We start from the raw sequence: 26,793 nt of genomic DNA, 5'->3' as shown, positions 1-26,793 counted from the left end.
ATGATATTTTGGACCAGCAAGATAAACTTTGCAAATAGACATACATATAGAGGAGCACTTTAGCCTGTAAGGATTGGGTTGCAGGGGACACATTGGGTCTTATCACTCCCTTCCAGAAATGTGAATCCAGGTTTACAGAAACAGCCAGTGATACACTGCTGGGTGCAAATCCGGTCTGGGTCCCTTTCACCACATGGAGAGTCACAGGCACTTCCACACTCATTATATACTTGATCTGGTGGGCACTCAGCGTCAGGAACTGAACAATTTAAACAAAACAAATTATTGATGATATTGTGGACCAGCAAGATAACTTTTCAAATAGACATACATATAGGAGAGCACTTTAACCTGTAAGGGTTGGGTTGCAGGGGACACATTGGGTCTCATTACTCCCTTCCAGAAACGTTTCCCGAAACGTAAATCCAGGCTTACAGAAACAGCCAGTGATACACTGGTCGGAGCAGAACAGGTGTGGGTCCCTTTCGCCACATGGAGAGTCACAGGCACTTCCACACGCCACATATACTTGATCTGGTGGGCACTCAGTGTCAGGAACTGAACATTTTAAAACAAAAAAATAAAATTGATGATATTGTGGACCAGCAAGATAAAAAACTTTTGCAAATAAAGACATACATATAGAGGAGCAAAAGAGACATGCATACAGGAGAGCACTTTAACCTGTAAGGGTTGGGTTGCAGGGGACACATTGGGTCTCATTACTCCCTTCCAGAAACGTGAATCCTCGCTTACAGAAACAGCCAGTGATACACTGGTCGGTGCACTCCGGGTCTGGGTCACTTTCACCACATGGAGAGTCACAGGCACTTCCACACTCCTCATATACGTGATCTGGTGGTGGGCACTCAAGAACTATAAAATTTTAAAAAATAAAAATTATATATTTTGTGTATGATATTTTGGACCAGAAAGATAAAAAAAAAAAAACTTGCAACTAGACAAAAGTGAGTACACCCCTCACATTTGTGTTAATATAATCTATCTTTTCATGTGACAACACTGAAGAAATGACACTTTGCTACAATGTAAAGTAGTGAGTGTACAGCTTGTATAACAGTGTAAATTTGCTGTCCCCTCAAAATAACTCAACACAGCCATTAATGTGTAAACCGCTGGCAACAAAAGTGAGTACACCCCTAAGTGGCAATGTCCAAATTGGGCTAATTAGCCATTTTCCCCTCAGTATCATGGGACTCCTAAGGCCCGTACACACGTACCGATCGTCGGCCGAAAAGCGTCGGCCGACAACTGATCTGCCGATTGTAGGCTTGTTAGTATGATGCCTCCGACAGCAGTCAGCGCACATTCTGCCGACAAGAATCTGTCATGCAAGCCATGCAAGCATTAAAATTTTTGTATGCCGACACCAGAGCGGCCGATTGTTCGCCAGTCAGTACAGATTTCGGCCGACAGACCGCAGATTTGCAATACTGGGCATGCTCAGAAAAGAAAAAATACAGGGAAAGTTAAACATTACATGACATCACTTCTGCAGTCGGCGGACAAAATTCTTGTGCTGTCTTTTGCACTTTTCAACAGACACCGACAGCCCTGGACAAAAGACGGCCGATCGTTCGCCGACGATCGGTACGTGTGTACGGGGCTTTAGTGTTACAAGGTCTCAGTGTTATCACTCGCACTGGTCGCTGGAAGTTCAACATGGCACCTCATGGCAAAGAACTCTTTTCTTCTTCAAAAAAAGGTTGCTCTACTTAACCACTTAAGCCCCGGAAGATTTTACCCCCTTCCTGTCCAGGGGGCATTTTGCGATTCGACACTGCGTGACTTTAATGGACAATTGCGCGGTCATGCAACGCTGTACCTAAACTAAACTAATTTGACGTCCTTTTTTCCCACAAACAGAGCTTTCTTTTGGTGGTATTTGATCACCTGTGCGATTTTTTGATCATGCGCTATAAACAAGAAAGCGTCAATTTTGCAAAAAATAATATTTTTCACATTTTTTTTTTTTATTTATATGAAATTTCCCCCCCCCCCAAAAAAAAGTGAAAATCAAAATTTAACATTTTCGGGCAATTTGTTTTATGCTACATATGTTTGAAAAATCTCAAAAAGCGTACTTTGATTGGTTTGCGCAAAAGTTATTGAGTTTACTAACAAAGGGAAAGATTTGTCATTTGTTGTTTTTTTTAACGCGTAATGGCGATCTGCGATTTTTTTGTGGTACTGCGACATTGCGGCGGACAGATCGGACCCTTGACTGACATTTGACACTTTTGGGGTTACCAGTGACATTTCTACAGTAATCAGTGCTATACATATGCACTGTTACTGTAAGATTACACTGGCAGGGAAGGGGTTAACTTTATTTGAGAGGGAGGAGTGGTGCGTGTCCCTAGGGGCGTGATTCTAACTGATTGGCGGTGGCTTGAGGTGTAGAACAGTGATCAACGGTCCTACATAGTAGAACCGTATGATCACTGTTTCTACACAGGGGAGAATGACAGGCGGCTTGTTTACACTAGCCGCCTGCCTTTCTCCCTCTCCGACGATTGCCGAGGGACCGGCGGACATCGGGTCCGCTGGTCACACGGGCGGGACCGCGCCTCCGGCGGCACGCGCTCGCTCCCCAGAGCCTCACAGGCTAGTGACGTATATATATACACGTCACTTTGCCTGTGAGGGGCTGACCGCCGCAGTATATGTACTTGCGGCGGTCGGCAAGTGGTTAAAGATAGCCTAGGAGCCTAGGCCAGTGATGGCAAACCTTGGCACCCCCAGATGTTTTGTTGAGTAGTTGAGCATCATGGGAAATGTAGTTCCAAAACATCTGGGGTGCCAAGGCTACAAGATTGCCAAGCCCCTGAAACTGAGCTGCAGCATGGTGGCCAAGGCCATACAGCGTTTAACAGGACAGGTTCCACTAAGAACAGGACTCACCATGGTCGACTAAAGGAGTCAAGTGCACATGCTCATCATCATATCCAGAGGTTGCCTTTGGGACATAGAGGCATGAGTTCTGCCAGCATTGCGGCAGAGGTTCAAGAGATGGGGGGGGGGGGTCAGCCTGTCAGTGCTCAGACCATACGCTACATCAAATTGGTCTGCATGGCTGTCGTCCAAGAGGGAAGCCTCTTCTAAAAGATGCACAAGAAAGCCTGCAAACAGTTTGCTGAAGACAAGCAGACTAAGGACATGGATTACTGGAACCATGTCCTGTGCTCTGATGAGACCAAGATAAACTTATTTGGTGTCAGATGGTGTCAGGCGTGTGTGGCAGCAACCAGGTGAGGAGTACAAAGACAAGGGTGTTGCCTACAGTCAAGCATGGTGGTGGGAGTGTCATGGTCTGGGGCTGCCGGCACTGGGGAGCTACAGTTCATAGAGAACCATGAATGCCAACATGTACTGTGACATACTGAAGCAGAGCATGATCCCCTCCCTTCGGAGACTGGGCAGTATTCAAACATAACGACACCAGAACATGCCTCCAAGATAACCACTGCCTTGCTAAAGCTGTAGGTAAAAGGTGATGGACTAACCAAGCAAGTCTCCAGATTTGAACCCTATTGAGCATCTGTGGGGCATCCTCAAACGAAAGGTGGAGGAGTGCAAGGTCTAACATTCACCAGCTCTGTGATGTCATCATGGAGGAGTGGAAGAGGACTGCAGTGGCAACCTGTGAAGCTCTGGTGAACTCCATACCCTAGAGGGTTAAGGCAGTGCCGAAAAAATAATGGTGGCCACACAAATTTGACACTTTGGGCCCAATTTGGACATTTCCAATTAGGGGTGTACTCACTTATTGCCAGTGGTTTAGCCATAAAATGGCTGTGTGGAGTTATTTTGAGGGGACAGCAAATTTACCATTTCACTGTTATACAAGCTGTAGTAGATAGATGAGCACTTTAACCTGTAAGGGTTGGGTTGCAGGGGACATATTTGGTCTCATTGCTACCTTCCAGAAACGTGGATCCATGTTTACAGAAACAGCCAGGGATACACTTGTCGGTGCACAGAATGCCTGGATTCCTTTCGCCACATGGAGAGTCACAGGTACTTCTACACTCATATACTTGATCTGGTGGGCACTCAGGAACTGAACAATTTAAACAAAAAAGAAATATTATTGATGATATTGATGATATTTTGGACCAGCAAGATAAACTTTGCAAATAGACATACATATAGAGGAGCACTTTAACCTGTAAGGGTTGGGTTGCAGGGGACACATTGGGTCTTATTACTCCCTTCCAGAAACTTGAATCCAGGCTTACAGAAACAGCCAGTGATACACTGCTGGGTGCACTCCAGGTCTGGGTCCCTTTCACCACATGGAGAGTCACAGGCACTTCCACACTCCTTATACACTTGATCTGGTGGGCACTCAGGAACTATACATTTCAAAAAATAAGTTATATTTTGTGTATGCTATTGGACCAGAAAGATAAACTTTGCAAATAGACATACAGTATCCCACAAAAGGGAGTACACCTGTCAACATTTTTGTTAATATAATCTCTTTTCATGTGACAACACTGAAAAAATGACACTTTGCTACAATGTAAAGGAGTGAGTGTACAGATTGTATAACAGTGTAAATTTGCTGTCCCCTCAAAGTAACTCACACAGCCATTAATGTCTAAACCGCTGGCAACAAAAGTGATAAACACCCCTAAGTAAACATGTCCAAATTGGGCCCAATTAGCCATTTTCCCTCAGTATCATGGGACTCTTTAGTGTTATCGCTCTCACACTGGTCACTGGAAGTTCAACATGGCACCTCATGGCAAAGAACTCTTTTGAAGAAGAAAAAAAAAAAAAAAAAGTTGCTCTACATAAAAGATAGCCTAGGCCAGTGATGGCGAACCTTGGCACCCAAGATGTTTTGGAACTACATTTCCCCATGATGCTCAACTACTCTGCAGAGTGTATGAGAAATGTAGTTCTAAAACATCTGGGGTGCCAAGGTTTGCCATCACTGGCCTAGGCTATAAGATTGCCAAGCCCCTGAAATTGAGCTGCAGCACGGTGGCCAAGGCCATACAGCGGTTAACAGGACAGGTTCCACTAAGAACAGGGCTCACCATGGTCGACTAAAGGAGTTGAGTGCACATCGTCATATCTAGAGGTTGCCTTTGGGACATAGACGCACGAGTGCTGCCAGCATTGCTGCAGAGGTTCAAGAGATGGGGGGGGGGGGGGGGGGTCAGCCTGTCAGTGCTCAGACCATACGCCACATCAAATTGGTCTGCATGCCTGTTGTCCCAGAGGGAAGCCTCTTCTAAAGATGATGCACAAGAAAGCCTGCAAACAGTTTGCTGAAGACAAGCAGACTAAGGACATGGATTACTGGAACCATCTCCTGTGGTCTGATGAGACCAAGATAAACTTATTTGGTTCAGATGGTGTCAAGAGTGTGTGGCAGCAACCAGGTGAGAAGTACAAAGACAAGCGTGTCTTGCCTACACAGTCAAGCATGGTGGTGGGAGTGTCATGGTCTGGGGCTGCCGGCACTGGGGAGCTACAGTTCATAGAGGGAACCATAAATGCCAACATGTACTGTGACATACTGAAGCAGAGCATGATCCCCTCCCTTCAGAGACTGGGCTGCAGGGCAGTATTCCAATATGACACCAGAACACACCTCCAAGATGACCACTGCCTTGCTAAATAAGCCAAAGGCAAAAGGTGATGGACTAACCAAGCATGTCTCCAGACCTGAACCCTATTGAGCATCCTCAAACAAAGGTGGTGGAGTGCAAGGTCTAACATCCACCAGCTCCATGATGTCATGGAGGTGTGGAAAAAGGACTGCAGTGGCAACCTGGGAAGCTCTGGTGAACTCCATTCCCAAGAGGGTTAAGGCAGTGCTGACAAAATTGTGGCCACACAAAATTTTGACACTTGTGCCCAAATTTGGACATTTCCAATTAGGGGTGTACTCCCTTATTGCCAGCGGTTTAGCCATAAAATGGCTGTGTGGAGTTATTTTGAGGGGACAGCAAATTTACTATTTCACGGTTATACAAGCTGTAGTGTACAATCACTACTTTACATTGTAGCAAAAGTCAGTTCTTCAGTGTTGTCACATCACATGAAAAGAAGATATTTTACAAAAATGTGTACTTACTTTTGTGAGATAATATATATATATATATATATATATATATATATATATATATATATATATATATATATATATATATATATATATATATATATTATATATATATATATATATATAGATATAGAAGAGCACTTTAACCTGTAAGGGTTGGGTTGCAGGGGACACATTGGGTCTTATTACTCCCTTCCAGAAACATGGATCCAGGTTTACAGAAACAGCCAGGGATACACTGCTGGGTGCACTCCAGGTCTGGGTTCCTTTCGCCACATGGAGAGTCACAGGCACTTCCACACTCCTTGTATACTTGATCTGGTGGGCACTCAGTGTCAGGAACTGAACAATTGAAACAAAACAAAAAATTGATGATATTGTGGACCAGCAAGATAAACTTTGCAAATAGACATACATATAGGAGGAGCACTTTAACCTGTAAGGGTTGGGTTGCAGGGGACACATTGGGTCTCATTACTCCCTTCCAGAAACTTGAATCCAGGCTTACAGAAACAGCCAGTGATACACTGCTGGGTGCAAATCACATCTGGGTCCCTTCCGCCACATGGAGAGTCACAGGCACTTCCACACTCCTTATATACTTGATCTGGTGGGCACTCAGGAACTATAAAATTTCAAAAAACAAAAATTATATATATTGTGTATGATATATTGGACCAGAAAGATAACTTTGCAAATAGACATACAGTATCTCACAAAAGTGAGTACACCCCTCACATTTGTGTTAATATAATCTATCTTTTCATGTGACAACACTGAAGGAGGGACACTTTGCTACAATGTAAAGTAGTGAGTGTACAACTTTTATAACAGTGTAAATTTGCTGTCCCCTCAAAATAACTCACAGCCATTAATGTCTAAACCGCTGGCAACAAAAGCGAGAAAACCCCAAAGTAAACATGTCCAAATTGGGCCCAATTAACCTTTTCCCCCTCAGTATCATGGGACTTCGTGTCACAGGGTCTCAGGGTTATCGCTCTCACACTGGTCACTGGAAGTTCAACATGGCACCTCATAGCAAAGAACTATTAAAAAAAAAAAAAAAAAAAAAAGGGTTGCTCTACATAAAGATAGCCTAGTCCAGTGATGGCAAACCTTGGCACCCCAGATGTTTTTGAACTACATTTCCCATGATGCTCAACTACTCTGCAGAGCTTATGAGAATCATGAGAAATGTTGATCTAAAACATCTGGGGTGCCAAGGTTTGCCATCACTGGCCTAGGCTATAAGAAGATTGCCAAGCCCCTGAAACTGAGCTGCAGCATGGTGGCCAAGGCCATACAGCGGTTTAACAGGACAGGTTCCACTAAGAACAGGACTCACCATGGTCGACTAAAGGAGTTAAGTGCACGTGCTCATCATATCCAGGTTACCTTTGGGACAGACGCATGAGAGCTGCCATCATTGCTGCAGATGTCTAAGAGATTTGGGGGGGGGGGGGGGGTCAGCCTGTCAGTGCTCCAACCATACGCTACATCAATTTGGTCTGCATGGCTGTCATTCCAGAAGGAAGCTTCTTCTAAAGATGCACAAGAAAACCCACAAACAGTTTGCTGAAGACAAGCAGACTAAGGACATGGATTACTGGAACCATGTCCTGGGGTCTGGTGAGACCAAGATAAAATGTATTTGAAGCATGTGGTGCGGCAACCAGGTGAGGAGTACAAAGACAAGTGTGTCTTGCCTACACAGTCAAGCATGGTGGTGGGAGTGTCATGGTCTGGGGCTGCATGAGTGCTGCCAGCACTGTGGACAGTGGCGGAGCTAGACTTTTAAAACAGGGGTGGCTAGGTATTATTTTGGGGGTCAATATACAAAGTGTAATTTATTGTCAGATTCGTCCACCGCAATGTCGCAGTCCCTCTAATAATCGCTGCCATTACTAGTAAAGACAGGATACAGGTGGTGGTGATCAGAGGATACAGACAGGATACAGGTTTGCCCCCAATGATTATTGCAGAGTGCCACAGCAATGCCCCCAATGATTATTGCAGAGTGCCACAGCCTTGCCCCCAATGATTATTGCAGAGTGCCACAGTAATGCCCCCAATGATTATTGCAGAGTGAGACAGCAATGTCCCCAATGATTATTGCAGAGTGCCACAGTAATGCCCCCAATTATTATTGCAGAGTGACACAGCAATGCCCCCAATTATTATTGCAGAGTGCCACAGTAATGCCCCCAATGATTATTGCAGAGTGCCACAGCAATGCCCCCAATGATTATTGCAGAGTGCCACAACCTTGCCCCCAATGATTATTGCAGAGTGCCACAGTAATGCCCCCAATTATTATTGCAGAGTGAGACAGCAATGCCCCCAATGATTATTGCAGAGTGACACAGCAATGCCCCCAATTATTATTGCAGAGTGCCACAGTAATGCCCCCAATTATTATTGCAGAGTGCCACAGCAATGCCCCCAATTATTATTGCAGAGTGACACAGCAATGCCCCCAATTATTATTGCAGAGTGACACAGCAATGCCCCCAATTATTATTGCAGAGTGACACAGCAATGCCCCCAATTATTATTGCAGAGTGACACAGCAATGCCCCCAATTATTATTGCAGAGTGAGACAGCAATGCCCCCAATGATTATTGCAGAGTGAGACAGCAATGCCCCCAATGATTATTGCAGAGTGCCACAGCATTTGCCCGCAATCATTGCAGATTGCCAGCGTCCCCCCCCCCCCCCCCCGTGAGACCGGCTTACTTACCTCACGGATGGACAGTCATCACAGCAGCTTCTCATCGGTCCACGGCTCCCTGCATCTTCTCAGTCCTCCCGCCGGCGCCTCCTCGACCAATGGCACGGCGTTTGCCATTCGGCCAATCAGGAAGCGGGAGGACCAGCTCCCTGATTGGCCGGAGGAGGATCCATGTGACAATAGCGAAGTTTCATTCGCTATTGTCACAGAATGGGCGGGCTCGGCCTCGGGACGCACTGCTCTGCTGCTCCCTGACCCTGGCCGCCAGCTTAGAGGGATCAGCTGGTTCTGCGAACCGGCTGATCCCACCACTGCCTGTGATTCCTCCGCTGCCAGCCATGCACCTGTCCAGGATCGGGGTGGCAGGGACTTTTTCTGGGGTGTCAATTGCCACCCCAGCTAACCCTCTAGCTCCGCCACTGACTGTGGAGCTACAGTTCATTGAGGCAACCATAAATGCCAACATGTACTGTGACATACTGAAGCAGAACATGATCCCCTGGGCTGTAGGGCAGTATTCCAACATAACGACACCAGAACACACCTCCAAGATGACCACTGCCTTGCTAAATAAGCTAAAGGCAAAGGTGATGGACTAACCAAGCAAATCTCCAGACCTAAACCCTATTGAGCATCTGTGGGACATCCTCAAATAGAAGGTGGAGGAACGCAAGGTCTCTAACATCCAACAGCTCTGTGATGTCGTCATGGAGGAGTGGAAGAGGACTCCAGTGGCAACCTGTGAAGCTCTGGTGAACTCCCATGCCCAAGAGGGTTAAGGCAGTGCTGAAAAAATAATGGTGGCCACACAAAATTTTGACACTTGGGCCCAAATTTGGACTTTTCCCAATTAGGGGTGTACTCACTTATTGCCAGTGGTTTAGCCATAAAATGGCTGTGTTATTTTGAGAGGACAGCAAATTTACCATTTCACTGTTATACAAGCAGGTAGTAGATAGACGAGATAGAGAAGATAGCACTTTAACCTGTAAGGGTTGGGTTGCAGGGGACACATTTGGTCTCATTACTCCCTTCCAGAAACGCGAATCCAGGTTTACAGAAACAGCCAGGGATACACTGCTGGGTGCACATAATGTCTGGGTTCCTTTCGCCACATGGAGAGTCACAGGCACTTCCACACTCACTATATACTTGATCTGGTGGGCACTCGGTGTCAGGAACTGAAAATGTCATAAGTATTAAAATTATATTTTAAGACCAGCAAGATAAACTTGCAAATAGACATACATATAGAGGAGCACTTTAACCTGTAAGAATTGGGTAGCAGGGGACACATTTGGTCTCATTACTCCCTTCCAGAAACATGAATCCAGGTTTACAGAAACAGCCAGGGATACACTGGTCGGTGCACATAACATCTGGGTCCCTTTCGCCACATGGAGAGTCACAGGCACTTCCACACTCCTTATATACTTGATCTGGTGGGCACTCACTGTTAGGAACTGAAAATGTCAAACAAGTATTAATCATGAGATTTTTGACCAGCAAGATAAACTTTGCAAATAGGCATACACTATATTACCAAAAGTTATTGGGACGCCTGCCTTTACACACATGAACATTTAATGGCACACCTGTCTTAGTCCGTAGGGTTCAATATTGAGTTGGCCCACCCTTTTGCAGCTATACCAGCTTCAACTCTTCTGGGAAGGCTGTCCACAAGGTTTAAGAGTGTCTATGGGAAGGTTTGACCATTCTTCCTGAAGCGAATTTGTGAGGTCAGAGAAATTGATGTTGGGACGAAAAGGCCTGGCTCACAGTCTGCTCTTGAATTCATCCCAAAGATGTTCTATTGGGCTGAGGTCAGGACTGTGCAGGACAGTCGAGTTCCTCCACCCCAAACTCACTAATCTATGTCTTTAAGGAGCTTGCTTTGTGCACTGGCGTGCAGTCATGTTGGAACAGGAGGGGACCATCCCTAAACTGTTCCCACAAAGTTGGGACCATGAAATGGTCTTGGTATGCTGACACCTTAAGAGTTCCCTTCACTTGAACCAAAGGGGTCAAGCCAAACCCACACCATAATCGTCCCTCCACCAAATGATTTGGACCAGTTCACAAATTAAAGTCCATAAAGACACGGATGAGCGAGTTGGTGTGAAGGAACTTGACTGGCCTGCAGAGAGTGCTGACCTCAACCCAATAGAACACTTTTTTGGATGAATTAGAGTGCAGACTGTGAGCAAGGCCTTCTCATCCATCAGTGCCTCGCCTCACAATTGCACTTCTGGAAGAATGGTCAAATACTCCCATATACACTCCTAAACCTGGCGGACAGCCTTCCAGAAGAGTTGAAGCTGTTATAGGTGCAAAGGGTGGGCCAATTCAATATTGAACCCTACAGACTAAGACTGGGATGCCATAAAACGTTAAAATTTGCGTGTAAAGGCAGGCGTCCCAATACTTTTGGTAATATATATATATATATATATATATATATATATGCCTTCCCTAGGAAATTCCCGTAGCCGTCAGTATACATAGGAGAGAGTTCTTTGTACTGTGTGTAGTAATCACAGTCCTCTGCACAAGTATTGCGTCTTACGAAAGAATGAGTTTTAGCTCAATGAAACATGCATTTGGCCACCAAACAGCAGATATTGCAAATGACTTGCTTTTCCTACAATGTGATTCGATCTCAGTACGACCTGCTGCATCCAAGGAAAAGAAACGGACAAAGGCAGACTCAGAACTCATCTACATGGCACCGTTAAAGTTGTTGGAACGCGGAAGACATGCATGTGAAATGCAAAATAATAAACACACGTAGCACTTTCCTAGGTAGCTGCTTGGAGAGTATAGTTTTTTGGGTCATTCGGCTTACCAGAGAGAATGCCAGGTAAATTTATATTGTTCTCTGCCTACCAGAGAGTAGGATCCATTGGTAGGGTCTGCTGATGGTGCAGCTCAGCTTGTTTGAATGTTTCACACTGGTCCAAAAGAGGCATATTGGACATTGGGAGGAGACCTGACAAGTGAAGGCACAGGCATTGTTACAGCCCTGATGATTGGCAGAGAAAAATGCTTTAGTGCATTCTGGGTGACTGTATAAATGCCAAGGCCACATGTGCTCAGGGTCTTTAGCTGGAGAGCAGGGTCCCAGAGGGAGGGGGGCTGCCCCTCTGTAGAAGCTGCCTTGTGGCCTTGGGTGGTCGACTAGTAGAGAAGCTGAACCCAGATGTCCTGCAGAGCGGACGGGAAGGGAGACACTGGAAATGAGCAGATTGTGCCTACAGTGAGTACAGATCTTTGTCATGGTGCCCGTTTTGTGAGGGCCATCCCTTCAGTGGAAGGGTGTCAGTCAAGGTGATGCTAGAGAGTGTCCTGAAGTTAAAGTAGTTTGCATCAAGTCTGCTGCTAGAGAGCAAGGGGACTTCAATTCTTCCATACAAGTGGCAGTAGGTCAGCTTCCACAAATAACCTGGTGAGGCCAAGAGGGAGTTGTCCTTATCAACTGAATAGTTCAGCCAGGAGGTTCTTTTGTTGCACATCTACTATGAAGGGGCCTCCCAAAGTCACAGGGGACCCCTTGTACAGCTGCATAAATGTTATGCCCCATGGTATGCCCTACCAACCTCCCCCTTGGGTTACACCATCGTCCCCTTCTACAAGGGATATCATTTTTATACACACCTGGTACAGCATGTGTTAGTATGAAGGAAATGCCTGGAAAAGAAAAAAGGTAATTAACCAATATTAAATAAAATCAATATTCAAATATATTGAGACATACATAAATAAAAATGTATAGTTTTTTTTAAGGGGGTTTTTCAAAGCTCTATTTTAACCATTTATGGACCGCCCCACGTATATTTACTGCAGCAGGGCAGCGCAGCGCTTATTTGCTAAATCATTTACTTACAAGGGCTCTGGGGCAAGCGCCGCCGGCTGTCCAATCACAGCAGGAGCCAATCAGCAGGTCTGGTGGAACCGATGTCTGCCAGAAACCCAGCGATCGTTGGAGAGAGGCAGAACAGCGGTCTGCAAGTATGGAAGATGGAGATCTTGTGTGTCTGCTAAGCAGTAACACAGATCTGTCTTCCTACAGTGCAACCATCCCCCACACAGTTAGTAATCACTCCCAGGGAACACATTTAACCCTTTGATTGCCCCTGGAGTTAACCTCTTTGCCAGGGTCATTAGTACAGTGCATTTTTTTGTTTAGCACTGGTCACTGTATTGGCGTTACGGCTTGCTATAAAGTGTCAAGAGTTGTCTACCGCAATATCAGTCCCAAAAAAAAAAAAAAAAAAAAAAAAAAAATCACATTTTGTAGACGTGATAACTTGTGCAAACCAATCAATATACACCTATTGGGATTTATTTTTTTTTATATATTATACATACACCAAAAACCATGTAGCAAAATAACCATGTAGCAAAATACTTATTGGCCTAAATTGATGCATTTGATTTTTTTTTACATGTTTCTATAGGATGGGTTTTATAACAGAAAGTGAAAATAGTTTGTTTATAGCGCACAAAGAAAGCTCTATTTGTGGGGGGGGGGGGGGAGGCATCAATTTTATTTGGGTACAGCATCGCACAACTGCAAGTTAAATAAACGCAGTGCCGGATTGCAAAAAATGGCCTGGTCATATAGGAGGGCAAAACCCTCGGGGCTGAAGTGGTTAAACCCCCCCCCCCCCCCCATTTTATTTAGATCATATCAAAAATCATTAACAGGAAAAAAAAATATTATGCCCCCAATTATTTCCGACACAAAGGGTTGCCATAAAGTAGAACTAAAAAAAAGAAAAAAAAAAAAAATGCCCCTGCCAAATTGATCAACATTGCTAGGCGCTGGGAGATAACGAAACACATTTTATAATGTATTAGATCATTTTTAGATCAAAAGGAATTAACTTTGGCCTGTAAATAAGGGCTGTTTAACCACTTCAAGACAAAGTCCCAGTTCACATCTCAGAATTTTTCTGATCATAGAAACGCTCATCTCTGAAGTCTCAAAACGCCCAACAAGCAAAATCCCATTCATTTCAATGGCCCCTGTTCATATCTAAGCGTTTTTTCACCCGAAGCAAAACACCTGAGGCGCAAAAAAAAAATTCACAAGCTTCTTTTTTTTTTTTGACAGATTACAAGCATTTGTTAGATGTCAATGCCTGCCCAAAAAAAAAAAAAAAAAACCACCCTGGTGTGGATGGAGCCTAAGGGCTCTTTCACACGGGTGTTCCGATCAGATCCACCTGTCAGTTTTTTTGGCGGATCTGATCAGATGCCCCATTCATCCCTATGGGGCAGCGGAGACATGTCCGCTGACACCCGCATCCGATCCTGTCCGTGAAATCCGGACGGACGGAAACCCTATTTTACATCCGTCCTGGGGAATCGGAGTAGAGCGGACAGGCGGTCCGCTCTCATCCGATTCCCCATAGAGAGCAGCGGGGGCTGTGACACCTCCCTCTCCGCACTGCAAGCGGAGACGGAGCGGTCATCCGCCGGCTCAGTGGGGATCGGCGGATTGATCCCCGCTGAGCAGCACGGATCCGCCTACGGAGGCGGACCGTGTGAAAGAGCCCTTAGGGTCCTTCCACACGAAAAACCAGATCCTCCATGCATCCCTATGGGGCAGCGGAAACATGTCCGCTGACACCCGCATCTGATCCGGTCTGTGAAATCCAGACGGATGGAAACCCCATCCAGGAGATGGATAGGGAATAAAATGGCGGTCATTGCAATGTCACACAGTATTTGCAAAAGAAAAACCCCACACCTCTAGACAGTAAAGTTAGCCCAATTTTTTTTTTTTGTAAAATGGGGGGGGGGTTATTTTATACAATCTAAACCGACTACCAAAGCTTGGGGGAAGTTATATCACTCTCACTGACAATGATAGGGGGGGGGGGGGTAAACTCATCTTTTCCACTGACAGCAATGCTGGGGCACCATATGGACCTCGGAGGTGATCATTTTTACTGCAACTAACTTCTTATGCTCTGGCATCTCCCCCCCACCCGACCACAATCCAAACCCCCCATAGGGTTTGCTAGACAGTGAAATAGCCCTTTGTTTAAGTTTGGGGGTCCCTGGTCTAAAGCAGAGACTTCACCATGACAGATAATCCTGATCACACAGTGGAGCATTGTGCAATAGATCATGATTATTAATGATGGGTGATTGATGACACCTTGGATCTCAGGCAGAGGATATACTGAGCCGACTTCACTATAAAATCAGACTTTATAAATCACTTCTACTCACCAATTAGTACCAGCAGGAATCCAGAGGATGGCCCCATGATTACCAAAACTATCAATTTCCTGAAACAAAAAGAGAAAGGATGAGCACAGATGAGACCCAGACATGCAAATAGTATACAACAGGATTGTAATTATGCTCTGCAAAACAAACTGGGGCTATAATAGCTGCCTACTGGGAAGAAAATAAATAAAAAAAAAATAAAACACAAAAATATATATATATTTTTGTGTTTTATTTTTTTTTTTATTTATTTTCTTCCCAGTAGGCAGCTATATATATAAAAAAAATTTCCTCAAAAAATAAAATATAAAAAAAAAACTAATATATAATTAATAATAAAATACACATAAATGACATGTAATTTGTGTTTTTTTTTATATTATATATATATATATATTTTTTTTTTTTTTTTTTGCCTTAGATATACTTCATACGCACCCACCTTTACCTCTTTTTCACCCTGTGCTACATTACAGTGTCACTCATCCCCAGCAGCCCCTTTGCAACCACTTCCTGCCTACATGCACCCCAACAATGGCCACATGGTATTTCACAGGGCCAGTTTCCTGATGAGGACAGCAGTGGACCTTGCCCGTGTAAGGTTTGTAGTAACAGCCACTTCTACTCTATCAGAAGTCCATATGACAACACAGGAGCACAACTGGGAGACAGGGGCAGAGTGTTGTCACCCCCATAACAGGGGAACAAGGCCAACAACAGGGATAATTGTAATAAATTCTGCAGATTTAGAGATGGTAAAAGGGACTTTTGCCATTGCAAAACATACTTTTAACAAAAAAAAAAAAAAATTATGATATAAAGAAAGCTGCAAAAAACATTTAGATTATTAGATCTCAGGAATAATAAATTGATGAGTGAAGTCTTTGATAAGGAGTTAAAAAAAAATGAGGGCCTGTCTATAGACACACCACTAACCTGTGTGGTGTAGTAGCAGTCAGCAAGTCCTGTATCAGGTATGGCCGGGTTCAGGAGGATTCTATAGGATGAGGGGTGGAGGTGTGATTATATAGGAGATGGGTGCGTCACATTAATTAGTTCCCAGCTCTCTGCTTGTGGGATTTGCATGAAGTGCCAATGAGAAGCCCAGAGCACCGAACACTCAGCTCTATAATTAGTAGGTTGCAGGCTATGATGTCTCAATGTCATTTATTTGGGCTCCTCTTTGTGCTTGTATTAACCAGTTCTGGACCGGAAGGATTTACCCCCTAATGACCAGGCCATTTTTTGCAATTCGGCACTGCGTTACTTTTACGGAAATTTGCACGGTCGTGCGATGCTGTACCCAAATAAAATTGATGTCCTTTTTTTCCCACAAACAGAGCTTTCTTTTGGTGGTATTTGATCACCTGTGTAATTTTTATTTTTTGCGCTATAAACAAAAAAAGAGCGACAATTCTGAAAAAAAAATATATATATATATATATTTTTTCACATTCTGCTATATAACATTCCACCACCAACAAAATTAAAAATCAAAAATGTTCATCCTTTTAGGCCAATTTGTATTCTGCTCATAGGTGTGCACTCCAAATGTATTAAAACATGGATGGTGTTAGTAGGGCAGTGGACTTGTCAGTAGGGCAGAGGTTGGTGTCAGTAGGGCAGTGGACTTGTCAGTAGGGCAGAGGTTGGTGTCAGTAGGGCAGTGGACTTGTCAGTAGGGCAGAGGCTGGTATCAGCAGGGCAGTGGACAGTGTTAGTAGTTTTTTATTTTTTAATAGGAGCCCCATTGGGGGGCTTTGGTGAAATATCAGCAGGGGGAATCTGCGCCGCAAAGGGTTATTAGGGTGTGCCCAGGCACACCTGGCACACCCCCTGCGCACGCCTATGATTCTGCTACATATTTTTGGTAAGAAAAAAAATCGCAATAGGCTTATATTGATTGGTTTGCATCAAAAGTTATCGCGTCTACAAACTAGGGGAAAGATTTATGTCATTTTTATTTATTTATTTTTAGTAATTACTAGTAATGTTGATGTAGCCTGGTTGCAAGGCTAGTGTTGTTCAGACTGTTCTGTTGCTAAAGTTTCTACAAAGTACTGACTTGTTGAACTATGGGAGATGTAGTTCTGGGAGGAGCAAGGACTATGGATTGCCTGTGTGATTGGACTCTTCTCCCAGGGAGCAGTGGGACTCGCGGAGCCTGTTGGGAGTGTCTTTATAAAGGGGGCGGGACCAACTCTCGCTCTCTTGCCTCGAGGACAGCGGGCTGTGAGGAGGAATAGAGCTGCTGCAGAATGCAGAAGGATAGGCCAGAGGCCTAGCGGACAGACACCGGAGTCAGCGTGAGCGGTGTGTGTGAGGATCTCGGTGGTCGGCCGAGCGGAGAGACGCCCTGAGAGGCTGTGAGTGTCGCTGAGGAGAGCAGGACACTGCTGGAGTGGTGTAATTAACTACTTAAGCCCCGGAAGATTTTACCCCCTTCCTGACCAGGGTTTTTTTTGCGATTTTTTACTGCGTGATTATAACAGACAATTGCGCGGTCGTGTGACGCTGTACCTAAACGAATTTGGCGTCCTTTTTTTCCCACAAACAGAGCTTTCTTTTGGTGGTATTTGATCACCTGTGTGATTTTTTGATCATGCGCTATAAACAAAAAAAGAGCGTCAATTTTGCAAAAATAACAATATTTTTCACATTTTTTTAAATGAAATTCCCCCAAAAAATTTAAAAATCTGAATTTTTTAACATTTTCGGCCTATTTGTTTTATGCTACATATGTTTGGTAAAAATAAAACGCAAAAAGCGTATTTTGATATGTTTGCGCAAAAGTTATTGCGTTTACTATCAAAGGGAAAGATTTTTGTCATTTTTGGTGTTTTTTTTTTTAACAAGTAATGGCGGCGATCTGCGATTTTTTTTTTTGCGGGACTGCGACATTGCGAAGCACAGATCGGACCCTTGACTGACATTTTTGACACTTTTGGGGGTACCAGTGACATTACTACAGTAATCAGTGCTATACATATGCACTGTTACTGCAAAAATGACACTGGCAGGGAAGGGGTTAACTGTATTGGAGAGGGAGGGGTTAAGTGTGTCCTAGGGGCGTGTTTCTAACTGTGATTGGACATGGCTACTAGTGTAAAAACAGAGATCAACGGTCCTACATAGTAGAACCGTCTGATCTCCATTTTTACACAGGGGAGAATGACAGGCGGCTTGTTTACATTAGCCGCCTGCCTTTCTCCCTTCCCGGCGAACGATCGCGAGTGACCAGCGGACATCGGGTCCCCCGGTCACACGCACTGACTTGTTAGGGAACGAGCCGGGGCGGGCGCGCGCTTGCCCGTTATTGGCTCACAAGCCAGTGACAGGCTAGTGACGTACGGGTACGTCACTTTGCCTGGCTGGGGCTGACCGCCGCAGTATATATACTTGCGGCGGTCGGCAACCGGTTAAGAAGAAGGCAACCGCACACCAACTTGAGAGTGATAGTAGATGATAAAAACCATTTATTGAAAATCCATAAAATCCAAAACGACAAACCAGTGACAGGAAGGTAAAAAACAGTTGACGCGTTTCACAAAACTATGTTCGCTTAGTCATAACCGTGTGGATACATGTGGAGATGCCAACTAAATAATTAAACTGCAGCCAAAAGACCGGAAAAACCAATCAACGTTAATTGGGTAAGTGAAAGGCTGCTAACCATGAGAGCTAATTGCAACATGGGCTTCTGGCAAGAATCTTTTTTCACACATGGAAGAAAGAAGAGTGAACCCCACATGAAAAAGAGAAAGAAAAGCAGAAACAAAAAAAAAACAGTAAAATAATAAAAAAACAATCCAAAAAGAAGAAAGAAAAAGACAAGAAATAAAGAGAAAGAAATTCTTTTTGGATTGTTTTTTATTATTTTACTGGTTTTTTTTTTTGTTTGTTTGTTTCTGCTTTTCTTTCTCTTTTTCATGTGGGGTTCACTCTTCTTTCTTCCATGTGTGAAAAAAGATTCTTGCCAGAAGCCCATGTTGCAATTAGCTCTCATGGTTAGCAGCCTTTCACTTACCCAATTAACGTTGATTGGTTTTTCCGGTCTTTTGGCTGCAGTTCTATTATTTAGTTGCCAAGGGGCACGGTCTAATCATCCCATTGTCCTGAAGCTGTTGATGAAAGGAGTTAGGGATACCCCCACCACCCTTAACGTAAAGGAGTCCTTAAACAATGAGGGGAGAAGGGAGAGAGCTACCGCCACGTAATCTTGTTATAGCCTAGGCCATCTTTATGTAGAGCAACAATTCTTTTTTTCAGATCCTCAGAGAGTTCTTTGCCATGAGGTGCCATGTTGAACTTCCAGTGATCTGCACTTTCCCCGATATATTGGAATTGGCCCCTGAGGTTACCGATATTGTCGATATTTCGGGAAAGTTCTTGTACCGAAGTGATCCCTGCAGCTAGAGGCATCACCCCGGTACCGGCGTCCATAGCCGACGGTCGGCTGTCTTGTAATGACAACCGATGCGGCTGAGAAGCCACTCAGCTGTCATTACAAGGAGCGGGAGGGGACGTCCCCCCCCTCCCACTGCCTTTTGTGGCTCGCCCGGGTCTCCCATCCAACCGGAAGTCCCGGGCATCCTACCTCCACCGCCGCCAAAGAGAAGACCCGATCAAAGCCACTTTCGGCTCTGATAGGGTCTCCATGTAAAAATCCCGGAAGTGATGTGATCGCCATATTAAAAAAACTGACAGCATTCAAAACAGTCAAACTCGCCGTTGAATGCTTTTCAGTGCCAAGGAGGGGTTTGGGGTCTTTTAGACCCCCAGAACCCTCCACAAGGAGTACCTTGGGAAAAAAGTAAAATAAAAAAACATTTTTTTTTTGCATGTCCGAAAATATCGGCCGATATCGATATCCGATGACCAAAATATCGGTTTTGGTATCGGCATTAAAAAAACGATATTGGTGGATCACTAGTATATATACACACATATACACACACACACATTTTTAATTGAATAAATGTTTTTATTTGCATATTTTTGTTACAAATAATGACACTGTATATACTGTGTATATATATATATACACACACAGTATAAGTACCAGCGTCTTTATATTAGCACCCTGTAATCCTGGATAAGGCTTAAGCTTCATGGTTTTTTAACAGGGGGGCAGTCCCTGGGAAGGACGCAGCGGGTCTTATCATCGTCACCCAGTAACACAAATCCGGGTTTACAGAAACAACCTCTGATACATTGCATGGTGCACGCGCGTTCTTTTTTATAGTTGCTGCAGGTATCAGGACAGGCGCTCCCGCAGCCAGTGTACGCTTTGTTCCCTGTACAGGCTCTACATTCCTCTTCTTTGACGCAGCCTCCCATTCCATCAGCCAGGTAGCCCTTCTTGCAGAAACATCCCTTCACACACTGCTTAGTACATAACCGAGGGGGGACAGGATTGCTGCAGTTTGCTGGGCAGGCAGTCCCACAGGATCTGTATTCTTGATTTTCTGGGCATTTTGAGTAAGTGTCTGAAACTGCAAAGCAAGCAAAGAAAATGTTGTTATATACTTGCAAGAGAAAGCTGCATTTGGCAATACAACATACACCTCCAAACAGAACAGCATTCCTGTCCATTGGGATTTTTTTCAAAACTCATTCATTTTGCTTTGGCTCCCCAGGCCGCCCTACCCAGGAAATTCCTCTAGATGGCAGTAACCCGGTTAGGGATGAACCAGTCAGGGAGATTGTTTTACCCATAAATTGTATATAGACTAGTTTATTTATTTTACTTTCAATATTTCTTTGTTGGTTTAAGTAAAACGTTATACAAAGAAAAGTGTACAACTTCCGTAAAAGTAGCGTTCTGAGGACCAGCATCAGAGCTGTGAAAACGTCTGACGCTGCTAAAGGCTGAATAACGTTGCTTAACGTTGCTTATACAGCGTTAAGCCACGTTATATGTTTTTTTTTTTATGTGAAAATCAATGGTTCCCTATGGGAGCCCATTGATTTGAATGGAAGTCACATCACAAGTCGGATCAGGATGGATCCAACTTGTGGGGCGACTTGCGCTCTAAGGATCTTGAAGGGGAACTCCACGCCAAAATGGGAAAAAAAACAACATGGGGGTCCCCCCCCCCCCAGGTTCCAAACCAGGCCCTTTTATGTCTGGTATGGATTTTGGGGGGACCCCACACCACTTTTTCACTAACCAAAATTAAATGGTATTAGGCTATTTATTCTCTAGGTTAAATGTTATCCATTCATAAAGAAGAGTGAATCAGGAATAAAAATGCCACATTATGGCCACTAGATGGGGCTGAGTGAAAATACCACAATATGGTCACTAGATGGGGCTGAGTGAACCAGGAAAATAGCACATTATAGCCACTAGATGGGGCTGAGTGAACCAGGAAAATACCACATTATGGTCACTAGATGGGGCTGAGTGAACCAGGAAAATACCACATTATGGCCACTAGATGGGGCTGAGTGAACCAGGAAAATACCACATTAAGGTCACTAGATGGGGCTGAGTGAACCAGGAAAACACTGCATTATGGTTACTAGATGGGGCTGAGTGAACCAGGAAAACACTGCATTATGGCCACTAGATGGGGCTAAGTGAACCAGGAAAATACCACATTATGGTAACTAGATGGGGCTGAGTGAACCAGGAAAATACCACATTATGGTCACTAGATGGGGCTGAGTGAACCAGGAAAACACTGCATTATGGCCACTAGATGGGGCTAAGTGAACCAGGAAAACACTGCATTATGATCACTAGATGGGGCTGAGTGAACCAGGAAAATACCACATTATCATCACTAGATGGGGCTAAGTGAACCAGGAAAATACCACATTATGGTCACTAGATGGGGGGAAATATTTATTTTCGTTGATTGGTAGCTCCATCTAATGGCCCAAAATGTGGTATTTTCCTAATTCACTCTGTATGAATGTATATTATTTGACCTAGAGCACCAAGCTTTCACAAAATAATATTTCAAATTTTGGTAAAAACAGGTGAATTTTGGTAAATGTCAGTGGCTGGACCTCTACCACGACATTCCCTTTCTTCTTTGTGAGCTTATGTGGCCCTGGCTGGTATTTCATTAACGTTAAACACAGTGGCAGACATCAAGGGGCCCCTGTACCAGGCCAGTATGTGGGCCCCCTCATTTAACTGCGGGTCACAGAGGGCCCTTGTACAGCTGCCCAGTCTGCCCCATGGTATGATCACCCCCCCCCCCCCGGGTTACACCCTCACCCCCTCCTGTAGAGGGATTTCATTTTTTTTACATACCTGGTCCAGCATGGATTAGTATGAAGGAGGCACCTGGAATTAAAAAGTGATTATTAATAAATGAATATTTTAATACATTTTTTTAACTGTAAAATGTTAAAAGAAAATAAATTTAAAACAACTTCAAGTAAATCTAAAGCTAAAACACACTTTTTATTATTATTATTTTATATGGAGAAAGGGAAGATTAAACCCCTCTAAGGTTCAATTTTTGTTCCATTAAGATCCTAGGTGGCAACATAGGGGTCATCTTTTATGTACTCCAATGTCAGGGGATGGGGAGGAGATTATCTGCTCCCCCTGACCCCAATGAAGGGGGAGGGAGGTATTTAATTACACCCCCTGACCCCAATGCCAGGGGAAAGGGGTCTTTTAGCACTCCCGTTGACTTCAATTTTAGGAGGGGTTCTATTATTCCTTGCACTGACCCAAATGCTGGGGGATTATTACACCCACTGACCCCAATGCTGGTGGATTATTACACCCACTGACCTCAATGCTGGGGGATTATTACACCCACTGACCCCCAATGCTGGGGGATTATTACACCCACTGACCCCAATGCTGGGGGATTATTACACCCACTGACCCCCAATGCTGGGGGATTATTACACCCACTGACCCCAATGCTGGGGGATTATTACACCCACTGACCTCAATGCTGGGGGATTATTACACCCACTGACCCCCAATGCTGGGGGATTATTACACCCACTGACCTCAATGCTGGGGGAATATTACACCCACTGACCCCAATGCTGGGGGATTATTACACCCACTGACCTCAATGCTGGGGGAATATTACACCCACTGACCCCAATGCTGGGGGAATATTACACCCACTGACCCCAATGCTGGGGGATTATTACACCCACTGACCCCAATACTGGGGGATTATTACACCCACTGACCCCAATTCTGGGGGATTATCACACCCACTGACCCCAATGCTGGGGGATTATCACACCACTGACCCCAATACTGGGGGATTATCACACCCACTGACCCCAATGCTGGGGGATTATCACACCACTGACCCCAATACTGGGGGATTATTACACCCACTGACCACAATGCCAGGGGAGGGGAACTTTTATCACTCCCCCTGACTTCAATGTCGGGGGAAGGGGATGGGGGCTTTTTTACTCCCACTGACCCTTTGCCAGGGTAGTGGTCTAATATTGCTCTTACTGATCCAAATTTCAGAGAGGGTCTCTTAGTACTCCATTAGTCTCAATATTGGGGGAAGGGGTCCTTTTTTACTTTCACTGACCCGAATGTTGGGGAGGGTTAATACTCCCACTGACCCTAGTGGTGGGAAAGGTTATTACTTCCACTGAGCTCAGTGCTGTGCGGTTAATACACCCACTGACCTCAATTTTGGGGAGGGTTTTTACACCCACTGACCCCAATGTTGTGGAAAGTATTTACTCCCATTGACCTCAGTGATTTGGGGTTATTATACTCACTGACCCCAATGTTGGGGAGGGTATTTACACCCCCTGAACGCAATGTTGGGGAAGGTATTTACACCCACTGACCCCAATGTTGGGGAGGGTATTTACACCCACTGACCTCAGTGATGTGGGATTATTATACTTACTGACCCCAATGTTGGGGAGGGTATTTACACCCACTGACCGCAATGTTGGGGAGGGTATTTACACCCACTGACCCCAATGTTGGGGAAGGTATTTACACCCACTGATCCCAATGCTGAGTGGTTATCAAACCCACTGACCGCAATGCTGGGGAGGTTACTATACCCACTGACCCCAATGCTGGCAGGTTGTTTCATCCAATGCTGGGGGCCACCATTCTGGCACATGGTAATTTTTTCTCCTACTTTCCTTTTACTCCAACTGACCACAGTCCAGCCCCCAAACAGTGAAGTTGCCCTTTGATTAAGTTTGGGGCCCCTGGTCCAAAGACTACAACATCATAGATAACCTTGATCATACAATGAGGAATATTGTGCCATTACATGATTAACCATGGATGACTGCCGCCATCTTGGATCTCAGGGTGAGGATATACTGAAACTTCCCTTCTGACTCCAATGTAAATCAATGTAGACATTATACAGTACATGATTTCTACTCACCAATAAGCGCCAGCAGGAATGCAGAGGATGGCCCCATGATTACCAAGACTTTATCAGTTTCCTGAAACAAAGATCAAATTTTTGTTTTAAATAAAACAAAGCTTTTTTTCATCCTTAGTTACAGCTCAGTACTGCTGATCCCCCTTCAGTAGCTTTACAGCCACTTCCTGTTCACATGCACTCCGGTGATGGCTGCATGGCTAGGATGGATTTTCTGATGGTGACAGCAGTGAACCCTGCCAGCATAATGTATGATAAAAATGTCCACTTGTCATCTCCATCAGAGGTTTATGTGACAGAGTGACAACACAGGGGCTCAGTGAAGCGACAAGTATATACAGAGTGTTGTCACTGTATACAGGTGTCTGAACAAGGACCTTCTTTACAGGATCCCTGGGGGGATTATTTTAATAAAAAAATTGCAGATTTAGAAAATAATTTAAAATTGCTTTTGCAATGACATTAATGTGTTAAAACAAAAAATAAAAAAATATTGTGATAATCACTTTAGGCACAGGGTACATAGCACAAAGCTGTAATATATCTCTGAAATCTAGACTCAGATTTAGAATACTTTATTAATAGAAGAATTATTAATAAATTGATAAATGAATGAATCATTCTATCTGTAGGAGTTAGAAAAATTACCCAATATCTGAATGTAATTCCATTATGGCCACTAGATGGCACTTAAATATTTTTATCACCTTATTTCTAGTGGCCCTGCAATTCAAATATGTGAATATGGAAAATACGGAATAATAGTCTTCAGATGGGGCTAAGAAACATTCTTACTTCTTATCATAGTCATCGCCATCTAGTGGCCATAATGCAATATTTTCTTCATTCACACAGTTGAATTAAACAAAATGAATTTGCACTTGTAGTCTCCATCAGAAGCCCAAGTGACAGGGGTACAAAGCAGCAGCACAACTGGAAGCCTGGGACTAAGCATCGTCACCCTATAGCAAGAAATACCTGGAGAAGGACCCTATGGCAGGATCACCAGGGGATATGTGCTGTGCAAACTGTTGGCGCTATATAAATCCTGTATAATAATAATAATAATATGTAAAAAAAAAAATCTGCACATTTATAAATATTGAAAGCAACTTTTGCCAATGCAAAACATGCACGACTTGTTAAAGCTTAAAAAACTCATATTAAGGTACAAAAAAATCTGTAAAATCACATTGAATTAAATGAATATATATCATGAATAATAAGTTAATGAGTGAAGTCTTTGGTAAGGAGTTAGAAAAAATGCCAGAATATCTGCATGTGATACTGACCTGTGTGGTGTAGAAGTAGTCGGCGGGTCCTGTAGCAGGTATGGCCGGGTTCAGGTTTATATAGGATGAGGGGTGGAGATGTGACCACACAGGAGATGGGTGCAGCACAGTAATTAGCTCCCAGTTCTTGTATATTTGGGATTCCTATTATTGTAACTCATACATAATATTACATTGTCATCAGAGCTATAGATATACAATGCTGACGAGGATGCCCAGGACACCGAACACTCAGCTTTATAATTAGTAGGTTGGCACGCTATGGCGTCACAGTGCCATTTAATTGGGCTCTTCCTTGTCCTTTTACTAATCCAAAGTGTGCCCTCGGGAATTCAGCTGATCTTCTGCCGTCATCCTCCATTCTATCCCAGCTTTATAAATCTCCGGGAATAAATGTGCTGCAGCAGGATTACATTTTAAAAAAATTCCACCTTTTATCATTAAAAGCTGCCCTGAGCTCCAATCAATGACTTTGCCTAGGCTCCTGGTGCCCATCCTGCAGCCTGGGAGTCTCATGCGGCCACAATCTCAGACCATCTCTTGTATTATGTCCATAGTCTGTGACCATCTCTTGTATCATGTCTGCAGTCTCTGAAAATCTCCTGTGTATCATGTCTGTAATCTCTGACAATCTCTTGTATCATGTCTGCAGTCTCTGACCATCTCTTGTATCCCATCTATAGCCTGTGACCATCTCTTGTATCATGCCCGCAATCTCTGACCACCTCTTGTATCATATCTGCAATCTCTGACCATCTCTTTTATGATTATCTCTTGCATTATGTCCATAGTCTCTGACCATCTCTTGAATCATGTCCTCAATCTCTGACCACCTCTTGTATCGTATCTGCAATCTCTGACCATCTCTTAAATCATATCCGCAGTCTCTGTCCATCTCTTGTATCATGTCTTCAATCACTGTCTATCACTTGTGTCATGTCCACAGTCTCTGTCCATCTCTTGTATCATGTCCGCAGTCTCTGGTCATCTCTTGTATCATGTCCGCAGTCTCTGGTCATCTCTTGTATCATGACCTCAATCTCTGT

General features: G+C 44.1%; 1 protein-coding gene across 1 annotated transcript; it reads right to left on the bottom strand.

The window, feature by feature from the left end:
- Positions 1-26,536, bottom strand: LOC309569024 (SCO-spondin-like; the record flags this gene model as incomplete). Its single annotated transcript, XM_082274785.1, has 13 exons — positions 1-259; positions 352-558; positions 4,191-4,379; positions 6,254-6,448; positions 9,825-10,019; positions 10,107-10,301; positions 12,493-12,525; positions 15,082-15,140; positions 20,369-20,576; positions 22,352-22,384; positions 24,456-24,516; positions 25,748-25,891; positions 26,501-26,536. The coding sequence occupies 13 exons, from the start codon at positions 26,534-26,536 to the stop codon at positions 60-62; spliced, it is 1,755 nt and encodes a 584-aa protein (XP_082130911.1). The 3' UTR covers positions 1-59.
- Positions 26,537-26,793: the final 257 nt, after the last annotated feature.

The sequence above is a fragment of the Pelophylax lessonae genome, assembly GCF_965119305.1.
Source record: "Pelophylax lessonae genome assembly, chromosome: 12".
NCBI classification, from domain to species: Eukaryota; Metazoa; Chordata; class Amphibia; order Anura; family Ranidae; genus Pelophylax; species Pelophylax lessonae.
The sequence above is the reverse complement of the archived record's forward strand: the minus strand, read 5'-3'. Positions and strand labels throughout refer to the sequence as shown.